Here is a 20826-nt window from a genome sequence, read left to right on the forward strand (position 1 = left end):
AAGGGATAATTTTGATAAACAAATCTTAGACAAAAATAATCTTTCATTGACATTTGGTTATTTAATTCATAGGTACAAAAACCTAATTGACTTAGAAATTCTATTGAGTCTATTAGCGGTTAGAACCAAAACTATTAAAATGTTAGTGTAGAGATTTTATAGGATTAGAAATTTTATCAAATCTAATTAACACCTAGAACTTAACATATGAAAGAGACGACTTCACGAAGTTAAGATTCTGTTACTTCTAAAGTTAGAAAAATTGTGTTAATTAAAACAGTGAAAGTGTATATGTCAAAAATTCTCAACCGAAATGTCAAAGGTTAAAATAAAAGTCAATTGACACACATTTGATGTGCCAAAATTAGAACAGATATCATTTGATACACTTAAAAGTTTCATAAAAAAGAATAAACTCCATTAATAGTTCAACTATTAATGTAAAAGTTTTATAGGCTTAAAAAAATTCTGTTAAGTCTAATACCAATAGGCATTCAATTTGTTAAGTAGATGTAACCAAAGTGTCAATTGATTCTAAGTGTCAAAGATAAGATAAATGTCAACAAACAACTAAATTTTTTCACTTTTCAATCATTGCATATCTTTAAATAAAAAATCTTGGAACATTTTGTTAGACAAAAAAATATTATTACTTAAAAAAAAGTTATTTTAAGTAAATAAATATAATATAATATTATTATCAATTTATGAAGTGAGTTTCAATATGTTTTAAGAGAAGATTCTAATTAATACTAGCAAAGAAGCAGTTTTATACAAAATTTGAATTAGGTCTAGATTATATGGTATGCTATGTGTAGGAGCAGTTAGCAACATAGAGCGTCAAAGTAGGGTGCAGAACGGTCGTCAAAGAAACAAGTGCGGACGGTTATTCAAATTTGAAAACTGACAAAGATCATTTTAGGAATAACTGTCAGTTGATATTAGATTAGTCTATAAATAGAGCTTTGGACAAACATTGTAATCAGTTCAGTTCTTCTTGAAAAATACTTGAAAACTCAAAAACGCTCTCAACCTCCCTAGCATCACAGAGTAAAACTGGAAATCTTAAGTAATTCTCTGAAGTTTGAACTCAAACTTGTATTTTATTTTCTATTTTTAATCAAAGTTCTTTATTTTTATTTTTTCGTCTTCATCTTTTTCTTCAATTCTCTTTTAATTTCGGCATTTTACTTTGCCTCTGACACCTTACATGTTTTCTTTTTATCTTTAATTTTACTTTCGAAACTACAATTGAGACTTTGAGACACCAACAAAAGGAGTCGTTTTCGCTCCTTAAATTAAGATCGTGAAACAAAAAATCAAGTAAAACATACGGAGATTGATAAACGATTATAATTGTAGAATTTGGTAATTGAAAAATAAATTGATGATAAATTATGCACCAATTATTAATCTTAGTATTGAAAAAGAAAAGATTAGCGTATCCAAATCAAAATAAAATTGAAGATAAAATTCTAAAGATAAGATAAATGAATCATAAAATAATAATTTATAAAATAAAAAATAGATTTTAAAATTAAATAATAGATGAAAGATTAATTTGTAAATAAAATTAAATAAGGACTATTTAGTAATTATAAAAAAATAAAGAGTAAAGTACCATTTTGTCCCCAACTTTTGGGTTAAGTCTCAAGGTTGTCCCTAACATTTAAATCATCCTATTTAAATCGCTAATGTTTCAAAATTGGCTCAATGTTGTCCTGTCGTTAGGGATCTGTTAACAGAATTAATGACGGGACAAAATTGAGACGCTTTTGAAATGTTAGGGATTTAAATAAGATGAAAACGCTGGGGACAAAAACGATACATAGAAATAAATTTTAATTTTATCTTTCAATAATATCAATTTTTTACGGTACATAGTGATTTAATTATTTTTTAATCACATCTAAGTAAATTATGTTTAATCACATTATTTTCATTCTAAATAAATTTATTTTTTTGTAATTTTACTCTTAAATATTTTTACTCATCATGAAAGGTTTGTACAATAACAAATACATAAACTTACTTACAAGTTACGGAAAAGAAAAAGAAAATTATACATGATGAGTTTATGTACTACTCATCATTTTTTTTTCTTGGAACATCCTTAGTCTCATGAAGAAGCAAGAAGCAAGACATAGTTGCTTGTGCTTCATCTGAGGCTGAATATCAAGGAATTCGTCAAGCTATAAAGGAAGGGCAGTGGCTACATTATTTAATTAGAGACCTCAGAATTCCTCATTCGGAGCCTTTCAATCTGTTTTGTGACAATCAATCAACTCTATATATTGCAGCTAATCCAGTTTTTATGAGAAAATCAAGCACATAGAAATAGACTGCCATTGTTCGAAAAAAGGCACAAAAGGGAGTGGTGAAGCTTCTACCCATTACTTCAGTACAACAAACAGCAGATTGCTTTACAAAAGCATTGGCTCCTGGACCTTTTGATGCAGCACAGAGAAAGTTGAGGTTACTTGATTTATATGCTTCTCAATCAAAGCATGTATAAGGATCAAAAGTATCACAACTTGAGGGAGAATATTGAGCAATTTTTGTAAAGATGCAAGTTGTGAATCTTCTCTGGTTTCTTGGCTTCTAACATGAGGGAGGAGATTGAGTAGTTTGAGTATTGATAGAAGTTGTGAAACCATATTAGTTGTATTTAACTTAAGTTAGTTAAGAGTTAGGTATGACTAACTCAGGTTAAATATTTAACATAGTCTGTTAGAACCATAGTTAATTAATAGTTAGAGTAGATGCTATATATATGGTAATTAGTGTGCTCCTATAATTTTAAAATATGAGAATCACTATTTTCTCTGTTTCTAACTGCTTCTCTCTAATCTCTTGATCACTAACACGAGTTCTCACAATAATGTTGAGCCCTCTGACTTCGCATATGTTCCAATTCCACATACTATTGCAACTTGTACTTGAACCAGCCAAATATGAAAAATATAAGTTCATAAAATAAAGGGAGACTTGAACTGATTTTGAGTTCTTGACCAGAAAACCTAAGTACTTATACAAGGGCATAACTCCTTTTGGATCGAATTTTGTGGCAACCTGTTTTCTAATCCAACTCAATCTTTTCCCGCTTTTTCAGCTACCGACTCATCCGTTTGCCTCCGAGAAACAAACGATTCAGCCGAGCTTTAATTTCAAGCATTCCATACTGTATATAGTCATAAGAAGCCTTGCCAAGAACATCCTGGAGCCTTCCAACGAAGCTTCCATATGCCGGCAACAACATGTTTTCTACGGATACTATTATCTCTTTCCGTATTTCATAGCTAACAAACCATTTAGACTGAGTGCAACATATCTCCTCAAATTGAATGTTGAACAACTTTAACTTCTCTTTCATGGACTCAATTGCTACATCTTTTGCCAGTGATTCGTTGTTGTTGTCTAACTTCAACAAGCCTAGCACCTCATCCCATGAGCTTCTTTGATAGTCTTCAAGGTTTTTCTGGAATTCTCCGGTGTGCTTTTGTATCCAATTATCGCCCAAAATTTCAGCGAAACTATATCGTTTGACTCTGCCGAAGTCCATAAATCGAGCAGAAGGGAAATGCTTCAGTGTCTCTAGTTTTATATACATAGTGTTATTCATCATGGTCACATAATCCAAAGAAGTTCCAGTGTAAATTTTGTACTTGGCTTCCAAATGGTTCTCCAACAGCTCTATCATCCAAGCTATCTTGGCAGGAAATGAAGGACAAGTTGTTGTAGGATATTCTTTGAAAGCTTTCTCAATCATAGGCATGACTCTTACTATTGCACCAAGACAATTCATTACATCGCAGGTGATTGGTTCAATGCCTCCTGGAACATCCGCAATGGCTGAATCACAGTGAATCAGATTCTCCAAGTTTTTGAAAACGTCTCTTATTGTCTCACCTAGTCTCCTCCTTGCCTTGATTGCATCGTTTCTCAGCGATACACCGGCCTGATCAGGAAATAATGATTCCAACTCGGTAATCATGTCATTCAACTCCTCAAACATACTCACCACTCTTCTAAACATGGCTAGAGGCGAACGGATGTCAACTACTATTGTATTCACAAAGTTTAGTAGATGAGTTGTGAGTTCCTTGCAAGCCAGCACAAAAGATAGATCCCCCACTGAGGAGAATCCGAAGAAGACGCGATCACAAAGCCTGCGTTCATATAGAAATAGTACACGGAGGGCGATTTTAAAAGTTCTGTTCCAACTTAGAATGTTGTGTGTGATGAAAACATTATGGTCCTCAGGTGTGTGTTTCAACTCTAATTCTGAAAGAAACTGTTGCAAGAACTCCCTGCGACAATTGCTGTATAAGTGGCAGCACTCCTTTTCATATCCAGCAGCCAGTGCCATCTTAAAAGTTTCGTTGATGTTGTTGATAATTTCACACGGAAGCATGTCGATTAACAAATTGTCATCGAGATCAAAAGGCTCCATCAGGGACTGGCCGTAAAGTAGGCCTAAAAGTTTTCGATTCTGCTTCTTAAGTGCCTTTAGAGAAGACAAGAGGCCCGGCTTGATGAGAGCAAAATCATTATTGACTTCTTGCGAATGCGAATCAACTTGGGTGATTGCGCTGTCTTGAGTAATGCTAGAATTTAATAGCGATTCTGGTGGATCTACTTGAATGACATGAGGCTCTTCTGGGACTCCATGATATCCATTCGCTCCTTGTTGAGCATCCAAACCGCTATGGATCATGATGAGAGCATAGCTATAACATGCTCCAAGTATCCCAAAAACCCACTTTATCCTCGTGAGTTGTATTGTTAGAGCCGCGAGAAAGAAATAGAGCAAGTCCAGTTCAAATCCGCAGTTACTATGCCTTGACAAGCCAAGAAACATCACAGCAAAAGCAGCACAAGAAGCTATAGAGTATGCATCTGGTTTTCCATTCACGGCTTTATCAAAGTAGAAGGAGTAGAAAGATGTAATCATCAGAACCAAAAAGGCAAGATGAGCTTTTAGTCGGAGACTTCCTGGGCCATGTGATACCTGTAAGAAAAAATCACTAAATTAATCTACTTATTCATATAATGCAAATATTTATAAAAAATTTTAACAACCATCTCTCTTAAAAGTTTAAACAGTTGATTCTATACTTAACACGCCACTGGTGCAAAAGCCTCTTCTTAAATAAAGAAATGTGAACAGCAAGAATCTCTTTTGACATTTTGGTAATAAAAGCTCTTGTCTACTGCAGTTTGTTATCAAGATCAGTATAAAATAAAATGGAGCAATACCTTTATAAACAAAACTGCAGTGCAAATGATGAAACTGAAGACACAGTAAAGAAATGTTTTCAGCATGTTCCATTTCCCGAACAGAGAGTTGAAGGAGGAACTTAAAGCGTAACAGAGCAATCCAAGTACGGCTGAAGCAAAACGTACAAAACTCCATAGTTGGGGATGCTTCAGCCACATCTTTATTTGGTTAAGCAAAGGTCCCATTATATATTTGACTGCATACGAGTATTCGTAAGAGTTTCTTCAACGGAAGGTAAGAGGAGCCATTGTTGCTATTCATTCTTCCGTAAAATAGCGAGCCTTCCTCTGTTTTCAAAGATAAACGACTTGTAACGTGTTTGAAAGGTTCAAGTTTTTGGACCTATGCCCATTTTGTTTCTCTTAGTCTACAATGTATTATTAAGACAGACGATGGTTTGTGATGGAAGGCTAAGATTAATTCATCTTTGGGATAACGATAGTGACTAATGCTAGGATTATGCCGTCATTCGAGTGAATTCAATTTAATTCAAAATTGTGTTATATTGTGCTTAAAATATAGGATTTCTTTGGGGCTATGGTCTCAGGTTGATAAAGGGGGCTTCTATTATCTACTAGTACGACGGATTCTAGATTGGCCTCAGGTTAACTGATTTTCACACCTTTAGCCATCAGTGAACATGTATTCAAAAATAGTTTCAGAATTGATAATGTAAATCACCTATTAACTCTTTTATGGACGGACAAAGTTCAATATGAAGTTCCATGCTAAAGTATAGATACAAGTAAAGGAATGCAAAAACTGAGTTTGTATTGTGAATGGAATTAAGTCCAATACCTGAGATCATATGATTATATCCAAACCCGTACACTCTGAGATAACTAACTGCCAGCATGGCACTAACAAACTATAACAGCTATAACTGACTCCAACGGATTCTCTACTAGCTGACCACTTGAGTGATCTTCATCTGCTTTCTGACACATTTTTATGCGAAGCATGCTAAAATTCAGCATTTCACAAGTCATATTGATAATGATGAGCTCTCTGGTGCTGTTATGATCCAATTGTCCATTGCCATTGAAGGCCAATAATGATTGATCTATCATATCAGTGTGGAAAGGCTTTGACGATAGATATGAATAAAAAGATTCAGATGATGAGTTCCTCTTTATAGTGAATCTAGGCTTGCGATAATGGGCATGAGTACCTTTGTAGTTTACATGAATAATTTCCCCATCAATTGTTCTCTCTACTTTCTTCTTAACTTTGCAATTGGGATGTGCGCATCTGTAGCAGCTTGTCTGATTTCCCCTTCTTAATGGGTTTTCTTCATATTTTCTCCAACTGTATCCATCATCATGCATTTGTTGTTCGCCATCGTCGTAACTCGATTGGAAGGCATTTAAGTAGTTGTCATCTCCACTTTCAATTACTCCATTTGCAGCGTCGATTTCTACTGTTACATGGTCTTGCATTCTCAGCGTTCTGGATTGTGGTTGAGGTTCCGATTTGGAACGGAGAATCATGAGAGTAGCAAAATATGGCTGCAACGATGGAGAGCATCAAGTTGATCTTCGTGAGTTGAATGGTTAGGCATCCAAGGAAGAAATTGAGGAGCTCAGCTTCAAAGCCAAGATCAATTTGCCTTGACAGGGACAAAGACATGAAAGCGAAAGAAGCACTCGAAATCATGCTTAGTAGGTCCGGTTTTCCATTGTTAGATTTATCATCGAAGAATGAGTAGAGAGAGGTTAGTAGCAAAACCAGAACACCCACATAAGCTTTAAGCAAGAAGCTCTTTGAAAGCCTGCATTTCTTGGGAAATAGCATCATGGTGCTGATGCTGAAACTTAACAGGGTGTAAAGAATAGTCTTCAACAAGTTCCATTCTCCAAATAGATGTTTGAAAGAAGAACTCATAGCATAACAGAGAAATCCATTGACACTGGCCACAAATCCTGTAACTCTCCATACCCGTTTATGGTGTAGCTTGTAGGAATTTCGGATTGGCATGCCGCTTAAATTTTTACAAGTGTTTCGTCATATTTGTTTCTTTGTTTTGATCTTTTATTACTTGTTTCATCGAGAAAAAAAGAAAAAAAAATTGAAATTTTAGCAGGTGTATGGATTCTTCCTACTCTAGTGGCGTCTTTACTCTTCCATTGCGACTAGTTTGACAAATTTGCTTACACTTCTTTGATTTTTGTCACATGTATCAGAGTCCTTTTTTATTTTTATTTTTTGACTTATGGAATAATATTATCTTTCTACGACAATATCCGTAATTCAGTATATCACAACCCTATTTTTTAAGTTAGTTTTTAGTTTTCGCCCGTAAAATAAAGTCATTCTCACAAGTCACAATTGGGGATTGGACTTGATTACTTGACCATGCAAATCAAAACAATAAATTAATAAAATAAAATAAAATAAAATGAAAGGGGTGATGATTTTGACTTTTTGAGTTTACAGAAACGTGGCGAAGACATGAATCTAGAGCTAATTATTTGAAGTATGTGATGACGGATGAGTTGATTTTTGGGTATCATTGAAGTGCTTAGTTTAGCACCGTTTCGAAGGAGAATTCAGTTTGAGTATACCATGTCCGATAAATTTCACGTACAACCTTTGAAATAATAATAATAATAATAATAATAATAATAATAATAATAATAATAATAATAATAATAATAATAGTAACAACAACAATAAGCTATGGTTGGCAGTTGGCTCATGAAAGCCTTTTTTTTTATTTTGAATGTCAACCAAATATTGCTGAAAGTAATTAACTGCACCCGTATAAGAAATTAATAACACAATAGAACAGGTTGTTTGTGTGCCGGTCCACAGAAGTGATTCACAATTAGAAACGAAAGACTTGAGTGTTAGAGTGGACCACACACACGAATATCCAAGGGTTGCAGAGATAAGATTAGTGTCTATTTCTACTGTTGAAAGTTGACAAGAGTTTATTGATTCCAATTTGGTGTGCTAGTTGACATGTACTAATTACTAAAATAACAACTCACCCGCAAAACACGTTAAAAAAATAACAATTATCAAATGAAAATTGCAATTGTAGAGTCCTCCTTTCCTCTACAATTATTACAAGAAAAAGTAGGCTCGTATAGCAAAACTGTAACAAAATTAACATGAAGCTCATCGAAATTAGGAGATGGCTGACGCAGCCACATGTATGGAGGTTTGTTGGTTTGGGTTCATCAGTAGTTGGTTTATTCTGTTACGCAGTTAGCTCCTCCTTCAACAATCTGTTTGGAGAGTGGACCTTTCTGAAAATATTTTTTTACACTCAACTCAGTTTAATCATCTGCATTGCAATCTTTTACGCTAAAGTTTGGCAAAGTTCAAGGAGCCTCCGGTTCAAAGGTCACATGGCATTTTTAGTGTTAACCATAACCTCTGCTTATTCCTTCTTCTTGGATAACAAAGCTGTGAAGAAGAAACCAGACGCATTTAGCTTGATATCATGTCTTGCGTTTTCTATCATGTCGCTTTGCTTGTCAAGACAGATTCCTTGCGGATTTGAAGTGGATCTGATGTATTTCTTTCTCGGAGCTTTAATAGTACAACTCATGAAGATAAAGCTATGGTTAGGTATTCTTGGAGTAGGATTCAGCTATACTCTCAACATTCTTCGTTCTTCTTTAGATGAGAACTTGCATGAAGGAGCAGGACTCCAAGAAGATCAACGTAATGTCGTAATCCAAGTGGAAGAAGAAGAAGAAGAAGAATCCATTTCTCCTCAACCACCAAGATTCATGAGTGTTATTCAAGAATTGCAGAGGGCTAATTGGGGACTTGTTGAGGTGTTATGGTGTCATTTGAAGGAATACCTTGTGGACAACGATGATCAAATTCCGATTCCAATGACACTGGTGAATGACCATAATTTTCTTATCAATGCGCTTCCGCCGAAAGCAGTCGACGACCTCCATGAAAAGGTTAAGCTGATGATAGATTCCGGGTTCAAGAATGAATGCTCGAACCAGTATAATAGCTGGAGAAGGGAGTTCTTAGAGATGTGTCTATCAATGTTGCGGTTAAAGGTTACCAACAAGATTGAAGGAGTTGACGAGAGAGAGAGGATTAGGAGGTGGGTGAAAGCTTCAAACGTGGTTCTGAGGATTGTATTGCCCAACGAAAGAAGACTCTGTGATCAAGTTTTCTTGGGCTTCTCTTCCTTTGCTGACGTCACTTTCATGTTGTTTTACAGCGATGTCGTAACTACCTTGCAAAAGCTCGCTAATGATTTTGTAACGGAGAGGCGTTCTTCGTTGACTCGTTTACCGAGCATGGTGAAGGTGGTTGGTACACTGCAGGATCTCATTCCAGAGCTTGATGATTCAGTGTTTGCTGCTCAACGCAGTGAAGCAGTCTCCATCATGGAGTTGGAGACATTAGAGGAAGCAACCAAGGATTATTATTGTACAAATATAGAGAATCTAATCTAATTTAATTAACATCATTTGGCTTATTTTTGTTATACTGACAAAATTTATGTAAAGTTTTTTCTTTATATTTGTCTTTTTTACTTAAACTCTGTAAGTCTGATATTGTAGTTGGTAGTTCTTTAATGTAAAGTTCTAAGGTTAATAAATTACCATTCTAAGGGTGTGGAATTGAAATAGGGAGTAAACGTTCATAACTCATTTAAGTGTGTGAAAATAAAAACGTACATAAATCCTTTTATTTAACCCATTGTCACCTTATCTATTTAACATCACGTTTGTATAAATATGATTATTTGTTTTCGTACATCATATTTGCAGGCATCCTGCTCATATTCAACATTCATATTGATAATGATGAGCTCTCTGGTGCCGTATCATGATCCAGTTGTCCATCGCCATTGAAGGCCAATGATTGATCTATAATTTTAGTATGGGAAGGTTCTGAAGGTAGAAGTGAATAAAAAGATTCAGACGATGAGTTCCTCTTTATAGGAAATTTAGGCTTGCAATTACGGTGGGCATGAGTACCTTTGTAGTTTACATGAATAATTTCCCCACCTATTGTTCTCTCTACTTTCTTCTTAACCTTGCAATTCGGGTGTGAGCATCTGTAGAAGCTTATCTGATTTCCCCTTCTTCTCAATGGATTCTCTTCATATTTTCTCCAACTGTATCCATCATCCTGCATTTGTTTTTTGCCATCGTCGTTACTCCATTGGAAGGCATTTAAGTAGTCATCATTTGCAGCGTCAATATCTACTGTTACATGATCTTGCATTCTTAGTGTTCTCACATGCGATTGAGATTCCGATTTGGAACGAAGAATCGTGAGAGAGTAACAAAAGATGGCTGCAACGATGGAGAGCATCAAGCTGATCTTCATGAGTTGAATAGTTAGGCATCCAAGGAAGAAGTTGAGAAGCTCTGCTTCAAAGCCAAGATCAATTTGCCTCGACAGGGACAAAGACATCAAAGCGAAAGAAACATTCGAAATCATGCTTAGTAAGTCTGGTTTTCCATTGTCAGATTTATCAGAGAAAAATGAGTAGAGAGAGGTTAGAAGCAAAACCAGAACACCCACATAAGCTTTAAGCAAGAAACTCCTTGAAAGCCTGCATGTTTTGGGAAATAGCATGATGGTGCTGATGCTGAAACTTAACAGGGTGTAAAGAATGATCTTCAACAAGTTCCACTCCCCAAATAGATGTTTGAAAGAGGAACTCTTAGCATAACACAGAAATCCATTGGCACATGACATAAATCCCACAAATCTCCATAGCCTTTTCTGGTTTAGATGGTAGGAATTCTGGGTTGGCATGCCGCTTAAATTTACAAGTGCAGGACCTTTCAATTGTGTTTTTAAGATTGGTGAAGTTGTAGTAATAAAGGTCTAAAAGTCAAATCGCGTGTTTACTTGGACTTTGAAATTGTTACTTGATGAAGTTGCCAATCCAGATTCTACCCATAAACTGAGTAGCCAGCCATTTTTGTATTTTGTAACTATCAATTTGGCCATTACATCTAATGATGGAATATCACTCATTTTTCTTTTGATGATTAAATACTCGTCATAAAATACAAAAGTTGCTGGTCCTAAACTTTTCTTATACATTATACATTGAACTTGGACTAAATCTTGAACGACAAATTCTATATTCTTCCATATTATGTAAGTCGCGTTAACTGTTTTTCACGTTAGATACATTCATTGCAATTTTTAATTTAAATTTTAAAATTAATAATAAAATAAAATTCTAAACTCTAAATTATAATCTATAAATTATATTTAAATTTTAAATTCTAAATTAATTATTATAAACACTACAACCCAAATTTTAAAATAAAAACTAACATTAAATTAGCAAAATAATTAACACCAGCAAAAATATTCATTTGTTTTCATAACACAAAAAAAAAATCTTAAACCATATAAATAAATAAATAAATTTGAAAAAAAAGTCCACAACCAACTAATAAAAATCAGCCAACTTCGACCAATATATAATTATGAGATCACAAAACAAACTTATTTATTGGCTAAATCTTTAAAATAATTTTTGAAATTAGTCTGTACACTAAAATCATTTCTGAAAGTAGCAAATATGACATATATTAGTCCTTGCCTTGTTTTTCATTAATGATTTAATGTTAGTGATACATGTCACATAATAATTTAGTCAGCGATAAAAACAAATATTATAATTGACAACTCTATTAACATTAGAAATTTCAAAAAATTCAAAAATTATGTTGTAATTTAATTATTTTTTATTTGTTTTTAAATTATGATTAGATTTTTATTCACTATTTTTTATTATATTAGTTTTAATTAATTTTATTATTTTTTATTGTAAAAGAAAAGTTCGGCGAGCTACTTCTCCGATGTGCGAATCCGCCATAATGATATAGTTTAATATTTTAGGCCTGATTTACATGCACACAAAAGAGAAAAGAGGATTGCTAAATTTTTCAAAAGAATACAAGGCAATACTTGAACTGATATGATCCTACATTCCTATATATCAGCCCAGGGAGTGACTCAGAGAAGGGGGCGGTATCCTCACCAATTTGATTGATCACAAAAGAATAACAATGTACAGTCTCAATGTCAACCCTTCTTATACTATTTCTTTGATTGGTTCTACATTATTATTATTATTATTTTAATATAGTGATAATTCTTCTGCTAAAATAGTCAATAGTAATATATACATTTAAGAAAAAAATTCTAACGGTCTCTAACAATTATTTCAAAAGACAACGAAATTTTTAATAAAAAAAAATATTCTTTCCGGTCTCTGATCTTTACTTTTATGGGATTGATTAGCCCCTATGCCAAAAGAAAAGTCAATGTTTTTTTTGGTACATAAACTAATCAGTCCCATAAAAGTAAATATCAGGAGCCGGAAAGGACATTTTTTTGTTGTCCCTTTGAGGTAATTGTTAGGTGTCGGATTGGGTATTTACGCTATATTCAAATCCTTTTAAAACACTTTTTGATTAAGTATCCACACTGATATTCAAATACTCTCCGAGAGAGACAAACCTCTGTGCCGAGTGGTTAGTCAAAAATAATATGAACAAAGAGATAGGAATAATGAATTAATAGTCAAAATCGTCCTTAAAAAATACATCGATCTTCATTTTCGCCTCCAAAAAATAAATTAATCAAATTCGTTCTCCAAAAGATAACTAATCTGGCCGCGTTAGTCCTTCCGTCATTTCTTGCGTTGAGGTGGTTAACGCTCGCTGACATGACTCGTTAACTGCTAGCATAGCAGACGCCAAGTAGAACCCTGTTATTGTTGACAAGATAAGTATGTTAGTGCTATTCAAATCAGTCCTAACGTGAATGAATTCTAATCTCAAATTCAATCATAAATAAATCGTCATCAACACTTGGATGGCCATATACTTGGGTAGACGTTGAAAATGTAAGGTTGTCGTGATGATGGAGATAAAAAATGGAGGTCGCAGTGGTGGTTTGTTGTATCTGTCACATGACAGTCATGGTTTCAGCGCTTTAATGCGAACGAAGAGGAAGACTCATGACAAATCATGTTTCTATGGGTTGAAAACTGCGATTAAAAAATTTGAGACCACGGAGAACCTAGATAGATTGTTCCATACATGTCTAAGGTACCAGGTGAGTGGTGCTGAAAAATGTTAAAGATTTCCTATCTTTTTCTCTGTTGTTAGTTTTTTTTTGGAAATTACAGAAGGAAAGCCACTATAATTACTTTAAGTGAATTGATGATAATAACTACTAAGAAGTGGCTGAAGGTGGTACAAAAATAGATGCAAGGACTGATTTAGAGGTTGAAAGTGGCTAGATGAATGGAGGGTAAAGGTGGCATGGAGATTGGGCATCTTAAAAATTAAAGTTAGAACCTTAAAATTGTTAACGAGTTTCATGTTTATGGTAGTTGTAATTAGTGTGATATTTTGTTGTTTGATATTTACTTTAAAGTAAACCCTATTCAATGCATTGGCATTGTGTGTAAGAATATGTTGAAATGTAATCGTGTATGGAATTGCATTGTTTGAATGAGAATAGATGTTTAAAATTGGTTGTTTAAGATTAAGTCTATTAAAATTGTCAAATAATGCAAATAAGTCACTGTCACAACAAAATATATTAAGACATAAACAATCTGAATAGTAATCTTAATATTATCTTGTCATTGAAGGTTAATTGTCACATTGTTTTAAGAAATACGACGTAACACAAAAAGGTTTTAATAACACCACAAACTTAAAAAGAAGGCTACACGCCTACACCCATAAAAAGGGCATACACAATTTGCAAAACACAGATAACCACAATGTTTAACATGGTAATTCAATTGTCTTATACAAAAAACAGAAAGTAACTCCATACAAAAACTCGTTAACCACAACATATTTTTACTAATCAAATTTTTTTATCCTTCTTTTTTAGATGCTTGAAGTCTAGAGTAGACACAAAAGTAAATTGGTGAGTTAATAGTCAAAATAGTCTTTGAAAGATATCTCGATCTCCATTTTGGTCCTCAAAAGACAAAATTATTCGAAATTGTCCCCGAAAGAAATACGACTTGGTCACGTTAGTCCTTCCATCAGTTGGATGATGACGTGTCACGTTAAATGTCACGTGGCATGATGACGTGGTGGATTAATATCACGTGTCAAAAGATGATTGGTTGACGTGTCAAATCAGTGACACGTGGCACGCCACCTGTCACTTGAGGACCAAAATAGAGATCGGGATATCTTTCAAGGACAATTTTGACTATTAACCCTTAAGTTGGCCATTTTTAGTAGATGCAGAACTTGTTCCTTTGATTATTTCAATAAAAATAGCCACAGCCCACAGGTATAGTTGCAGTAAGTTTAAAGGAGGACCTTGCTCTTGCTATCTCTTTAATTACTTGTAATTTAGGTGGCCTAGCTATCACCTGATTCTACAGAAGAAAAAAATGTTAAAAAAAAAATTTAAAGTGTGTATCTCTTTCTATAAATCTTTTGCAAGTTGGAAGGGATAATTGAATTTTGCAAAAATTGTACTTCCTTCACAATCAACTATCCTATCTTCAACCTTAATAGAAGGAACTTTATTAATCTGCTCCATAAGAGATTTCTTGCTTGTATCCTATTACAGAAGAAACAAGCATAAGTTTAACAAACGGCCTTCTATAAACATGAATGAGTTAAGATTCTAGCACAGGAAGGAGTGAAGGACCAACTCATTCAAGTTAAACTTGAAACACAATAAGTTAAAGCCGCTGGAAAAAGAGCGTGACCCGTTCATTAAGAAAGTAATTCAGATTTTCCAATATTCAAATTGCAAACTCTTCCATATATAATTTAGAAATCCTCTAACATAGCAAAATTTTGAATCAGTGACTTATTAATTTATTTTTCACATTCTCCCCTTATATGCTAACATTTAGAGGCTAATTTTTTTTATATTGATTAAATATATGTGTAATACATTGTTATTGGAAGATTAGTTGTTTTTCTTTGATATGGTATTTTTTTTATTGGTGACATGTACCCCTCAAATCTCGGCGATTACCTTTTCCACCGTAACTGACCAAATATCTCGGAACTAAGGGCATACTCCAAACGTAACTTGATCATAGTCACACACAAGTCAGGTATTATCTTCAGCCCGTTACTAACAAAAATGGAGCTCACCAGGAATATCGGAACAGACACAAGAACGTAAGCCCTCCACTTGTCTATAAAAGCAAATCAAGCAACTCATATGAGATCAGGTCACAACACTCATCTAGTTATATAATCTTTATTCCTTATAACTCACATACTTACTTGAGCGTCAGAATCCTTTTTGTAGGTGCTCCCGCCGCCGTGTTTCAGAGCGCCGAGGTTTATTCGCAACGCTACCCCCAGACGACGTATAACTCAGCTTATGAACTGAGCGATTGTTCGGAAGACCATATACCTCGGCTCACCCAAAATGGAACATTTGGCACCCACCGTGGGGCCCGAAGAGTTAATCTAACCCTGCTATTTCTTCTATATTTGTGCTTTGTTCTTCTCTTTGACACAGGGTTCCTTAACCTTCGAACATGGCCGATAACGGAGTCAACCAACTCACTCAAGCCGAGCTTTTGGCCCAGATGGCTGAGCTACAAGCTGAAGTCAGAAGGCTCGCCGAACTATCCACCCAAAACAGCACCAATAAACATGATGAGAATGGTTCCAAAGGCTCAGTCAAAGGTAGCACAGACATATTCAGCATTAACCCGCCAAAGCAGAAGCTGACCTTAGATAACCCCTTCTCCGAAAAAATCAACAATTACCAGATGCCAAAGAATTTCACACTGCCTTCCTCTCTCGAGCCATATAAGGGGATTGGTGACCCCTGGGCTCACATTAAGAAATTTCAATCCATGATGTTTTTTAACGGCCCTAACAATGAGCATGTGCTTTGCAGGGCTTTCCCTACTTACCTTGACGGTGCTGCATTACTTTGGTTTTCAAAATTACCTGCAGGTTCGATCTCTTCATTTGAAGAGCTGGCGAAGTCCTTCATCGACTACTTCACAGCAGCACGGATATATGTACACGGATCAGATTACCTCGACACCATCCGCCAAGGGCCACAAGAAAGCTTGAAAGACTACATGACCAGATTTGCAGAGGCAACCATGGAGATACCAGATCTGGACCCTGCCGTCCACCTACATGCCCTTAAGGCCGGTCTCCGACCTGGAAAATTCAGAGAGACAATCGCGGTTACTAAGCCAAAGACGTTGGAAGAATTCCAAGAAAGGGCGATCGGACAGATAGAGATTGAAGAGCTCCGTGAAGCCAAAAGAACAGAAAGAAAACCTCCTAAGAGGGAGGAAGACAGAACGACAAGGTCGGCGAATAATAAAGACTCTAGGAAGCCCTTCAAGCTCACCCCAAAATTTGACAATTACACCAGATTCAACACAAAGAGGGAGAAGATAATTAAAGAAGTACTCAACGCTAAAATCATAAAACCTCCAGCAAGAGCAGGAAGCTATCAAGACCAGCAATTTGTTGACAAAAGCAAACATTGTGCCTTTCACCAGAAGTACAAACATACAACTGACGAGTGCGTGATGGCTAAAGATCTGCTAGAGAGATTGGCTCGACAAGGCCTCCTAGACAAATACATCGAAGGAAGAAAACACAAAGAAAGCAGCAGGGACCAACAAGACCACCATCAAACTCCGGGAAACAAGGAAGACAGTAAATGGTCAAACAACACTCCACCAAAAGGCATTATAAACTGCATATTCAGAGGATTCACGCGGGGAGGCGAAACAACCTCGGCACGGAAACGAAGCTACCGCACAATGCTGGCAATCGAAGGAGCAGCACCACCAAACAAAAAAGATGTGTCCGATCTCAACATCACCTTCAGTCAGGCAGATATATACTCGGCCACTCTAAACTTAGACAATCCAGTGGTAATCTCTATCCAAACAGGCGAGCTGTTGGTAAGAAAAGTCCTTTTGGACCCAGGTAGTAACGCATATGTACTTTTTTATTCTACTTTTCTAAAAATGAAACTATCTGAAAAACTCATGCAACCCTCATCCGAAGAACTGGTAGGATTCTTTGGAGAAAGGATCCCGATCAAAGGTTACATATGGCTAAAGACGATGATGGGAGAGGACTCATTATCACGAACCATTGATATACAATATTTGATAGCTGATTGCCCCATTCCTTACAATATTATTCTCGGAAGACCTGCTCTGAACATGTTCAGGGCAGTAATATCCACTTTACATCTATGTGTTAAATTTAAGGCACAGGACGACAAGATAGCTACACTCCAGTCAGACCGCCAACAAGCTCGGCAATGCTACAACGCAAGCCTAAAGAGGTCGGACACAAGACAGAAATATGAACAGGAAGTCGAAGCAATTCACACCACAAAAGAGGTTTTGTCCCTAGCCGAGCCTGACCCTTGAGGGGACACTCAAGAAAGGCCTCAACTAGCGGATGAGCTCGAGAAGGTTCCGCTGACATCAACACTAGAACAAGTCACATACATCGGCCAAGCACTCCAAGGACAAGAAAGGTCGGAACTCATAAAGGTATTACAAGCCAACGCCGATCTATCCACATGGACCCCGGCAGATATGCCAAGCATCGACCCGAACAGCATTTGCCACAAGCTCGCCATTGACAGAACAATCCGACCTATAGCCCAAAAGAAAAGGAATCTCGGAGCAGAAAAATTAAAGGCGACCCTAGAAAAAACCAGAAAACTCCTCAGTGCCAACTTCATCAAAGAGATCTGCTTCACCACATGGCTATCAAACGTGGTAATGGTAAGGAAAAACTCAGGTAAATGGCGCATGTGCATCGACTTTACAGATCTAAACAAGGCATGTCCAAAAGATGTCTATCATTTACCATGCATTGACAAGCTTGTGGACAATGCATCAGGTTTCGAAAGCTTAAGCTTCATGGATGCATACTCTGGTTACAACCAGATCCTTATGCATCCAGAAGACTAAAGCAAAATAGCTTTCATAACTGAACATGGAAATTTTTGTTACAAAGTAATGCCATTTGGTCTAAAGAATGCAGGTGCAACATACCAATGTCTAATGGACAAGGTCTTCTGCAATCAGATAGGTCGGAACATGGAAATCTATGTCGACGATATGGTCGCCAAGACCACACCAGAACAATCCCACTGTGAAGACCTCAGAGAAGTATTCGGACAAATCCGTGCATACAACATAAGGCTTAACCCTGATAAATGTGCCTTTGGGGTACAAGGAGGCAAGTTCCTCGGGTTCATGCTGACCTCACGAGGAATCGAAGCAAACCCCGAAAAATGTGATGCAATACTTAACATGGCGAGCCCTAAGACAATGAAAGAAGTTCAACAATTAGCAGGGAGAGTGGCTGCTCTGTCACGATTCTTGCCAGCGGTCTCAAGCCGATCATATCACTTCTTCCAGACAATAACAAAGAGTAAGAAATTTGAATGGACAACAGAATGCGAGACGGTATTCACCGAGCTCAAAGGCATTTTATCATCACCACTAGTGTTGCAAAGACTAGAAGTCGGTAAACCTTTATACTTATATTTATCTGCTTCCAATTATTCTATAAGCTCGGCTCTCATCATTGAGATAGGAAAAATACAAAAGCCAGTATATTTCGTCAGCAGAGTCATGCAACCAGCAGAGTAAAGGTATCTGAGAATAGAACAGCTAGCCTTGACACTGGTGACAACAGCGAGAAGACTCAGGCACTACTTTCAACGCCACCCAATAATCGTAAGGACGAATCAACCACTAAGGAAAATACTGACAAACCCAGAACTGGCCGAACGACTGACCAAATGGTCTATAGAGCTCTCTGAGTTTGATATTCAGTTCCAATCAAGACCGACCTTGAAAGCACAAATCCTCGCAAACTTCATTTCTGAGCTAACGCCTGACGAGAACCACTACAACAAAGCTTGGGAATTACATGTTTACGGGGTATCAAGCCGAGAAGGAAGCGAGGCAGGAATAGTTCTGAAAGAAGGAGACAAGGTGATAGCCAAGCAATCCCTCCAATTCCACTTCTTGGCAAGCAACAATCAGGCAGAATACAAGGTGCTCATAGCAGGACTCAAGCTCGCCCTCAACCTCCAAGTGCATAACCTGACAGCACATTGTGATTCCCTCTTTGTGGTTCAACAAATCCGAGGAAAATTTCAGGTAAAAGATCCCTTGCTGGAGCGGTATTGGCTCATAGCAAAGGATCTCATTTCAAAATTCATTTCGTTCATCATATTACATGTGCATAGAGAAAAGAACGTTAGAGCAGACATATTATCTAAACTTGCTGCCACTAGGGCGGACACACAAACATCGACATTATCACAACTCATAGTTAAAAAATCTAGCATTGAACTATTATCTATAAGAAGCATTAACCACTTCCACGACTGGAGAACACCTTTCCTTGAATACATCAATACAGGTATCATACCCAGAGACGAACTTAACCCACAACACTTTAGGTGAAAGGCAAGTCTCTACACAAACATAGCAGGAGAACTATACAAGCGCGGTTTCTCACAACCACTTCTAAAATGCCTAAACAAAGACGAAGCAAAAGAGGTAATCGATGAAGTCCATGAGGGCATGTGCAGAAATACATCGGAGGACGAGCTCTCGCCGCAAAGATTGTCCGAACAGGATACTATTGGCCGACCATGAAAAGGGATTGCATAACAAAAGTCAAAACATGTGACAACTGTCAAAAGCATACCGCCATATCTACAAAGCCAGCTGAGGTATTGCACAACATCGAGGTAAGCTGGCCCTTCCACAGATGGGGGCTCGATATCCTCGGCCCGTTTCCAGTAGCGCCAGGCCAGGTAAAATTTCTTTTGGTATCAATAGACTATTTCTCAAAATGGATAGAGGCACAACCACTAGCAAGAATAACCGCCGAAAAGGTACGATCTTTCATATGGAAAAACATCATATGCCGATTTGGAATACCAAAGGAAATAATATTGGACAATGATAGACAGTTTACAGATAACAAACTCGCATCATTTCTAAATAACTTTAATATACAACATCATTATAGCTCGATCGAACACCCTCAGACCAATGGGTAGGCCGAAACTGTTAACCGAGTTATATTGCAGGCAATAAAAAAAAGCTTAACAACACCAAAGGAGAATGGGCGGAGCTAATCCCAAAAATACTGTGGAGCTACAACACAACACTATAATCTACCACGGGCGAAACGCCCTTCAAACTAGTATACGAGTCGGAAGCATTAATCCCCGTCGAGGTCGGCGTTCCCACCTTACAAACCGAGCTATACGACGAACAACACAATGCAAACACAAGAAGCGCCGAGCTTGATCTGGCTGAAGAGGACAGAAAAATCGCTGCCATTAAACAGAGAGCTAAGAAACAACTGGCAGAGAAAAAATACAATAAGAGAGTTGTCCTGAGAACATTCAGCGAGGGCGACTTAGTCCTCCGACAAACAGAAGAAGCTAGACGACCTCCTTCACATGGGAAGCTCGCCGCAAACTGGGAGGGACCATTCCAAATATCCAAAGTGCTCGGAATGGGAGCTTACCAACTC

The 20826-nt window shown here is 36.7% G+C and overlaps 4 protein-coding genes and 1 pseudogene across 5 annotated transcripts; 2 read left to right on the top strand and 3 right to left on the bottom strand.

Moving 5' to 3' along the window:
* Positions 1-2958: 2958 nt before the first annotated feature.
* On the bottom strand, positions 2959-7306 carry LOC112702739 (exocyst complex component EXO70B1-like). Of its 2 annotated transcripts, XM_072199264.1 has the most exons (3): positions 6080-7306; positions 5260-5568; positions 2959-5011 (listed from the first exon to the last, which is right to left on the bottom strand). In XM_072199264.1, the coding sequence occupies exons 2-3, from the start codon at positions 5464-5466 to the stop codon at positions 3113-3115; spliced, it is 2106 nt and encodes a 701-aa protein (XP_072055365.1). In that variant the 5' UTR covers positions 5467-5568; positions 6080-7306; the 3' UTR covers positions 2959-3112. The 2 variants fall into 2 exon arrangements, with proteins under 2 accessions (XP_072055365.1, XP_025609682.1); XM_025753897.3 differs by lacking the exon at positions 6080-7306 and having other exon boundaries at positions 5260-6005.
* LOC112702740 (uncharacterized) lies at positions 6033-7258 on the bottom strand (annotated as a pseudogene).
* Positions 7307-8193: 887 nt separating the features above from the next.
* Positions 8194-9891, top strand: LOC112702741 (uncharacterized). The gene is made up of 2 exons (XM_072199265.1): positions 8194-9359; positions 9480-9891. The coding sequence occupies exons 1-2, from the start codon at positions 8398-8400 to the stop codon at positions 9715-9717; spliced, it is 1200 nt and encodes a 399-aa protein (XP_072055366.1). The 5' UTR covers positions 8194-8397; the 3' UTR covers positions 9718-9891.
* Positions 9892-9921: 30 nt separating this feature from the next.
* LOC112702742 (uncharacterized) lies at positions 9922-11108 on the bottom strand. The gene has a single exon (XM_025753899.3). The coding sequence runs from the start codon at positions 11033-11035 to the stop codon at positions 10058-10060; it is 978 nt and encodes a 325-aa protein (XP_025609684.1). The 5' UTR covers positions 11036-11108; the 3' UTR covers positions 9922-10057.
* Positions 11109-15791: 4683 nt separating this feature from the next.
* LOC112701254 (uncharacterized) lies at positions 15792-17675 on the top strand. Its single transcript, XM_025752036.1, has one exon. It carries the CDS (start codon positions 15792-15794, stop codon positions 17673-17675), a length of 1884 nt encoding a protein of 627 aa, XP_025607821.1.
* The last annotated feature ends 3151 nt before the right edge of the window (positions 17676-20826 follow it).

Source organism: Arachis hypogaea, chromosome 7, assembly GCF_003086295.3.
Source record: "Arachis hypogaea cultivar Tifrunner chromosome 7, arahy.Tifrunner.gnm2.J5K5, whole genome shotgun sequence".
NCBI classification, from domain to species: Eukaryota; Viridiplantae; Streptophyta; class Magnoliopsida; order Fabales; family Fabaceae; genus Arachis; species Arachis hypogaea.

Coding starts and splice junctions, on each gene's coding strand:
- LOC112702741 (XM_072199265.1), top strand. CDS start 8,398: ATGAAGCTCATCGAAATTAGGAGATGGCTGACGCAGCCACATGTATGG. Junction 9,360..9,479: donor GAGAGAGAGAGGATTAGGAG/GTGGGTGAAAGC, acceptor GTTGTTTTACAG/CGATGTCGTAACTACCTTGC.
- LOC112701254 (XM_025752036.1), top strand. CDS start 15,792: ATGGCCGATAACGGAGTCAACCAACTCACTCAAGCCGAGCTTTTGGCC.
- LOC112702739 (XM_072199264.1), bottom strand. CDS start 5,466: ATGGGACCTTTGCTTAACCAAATAAAGATGTGGCTGAAGCATCCCCAA. Junction 5,012..5,259: donor CTGCAGTTTTGTTTATAAAG/GTATTGCTCCAT, acceptor TTTTTCTTACAG/GTATCACATGGCCCAGGAAG.
- LOC112702742 (XM_025753899.3), bottom strand. CDS start 11,035: ATGCCAACCCAGAATTCCTACCATCTAAACCAGAAAAGGCTATGGAGA.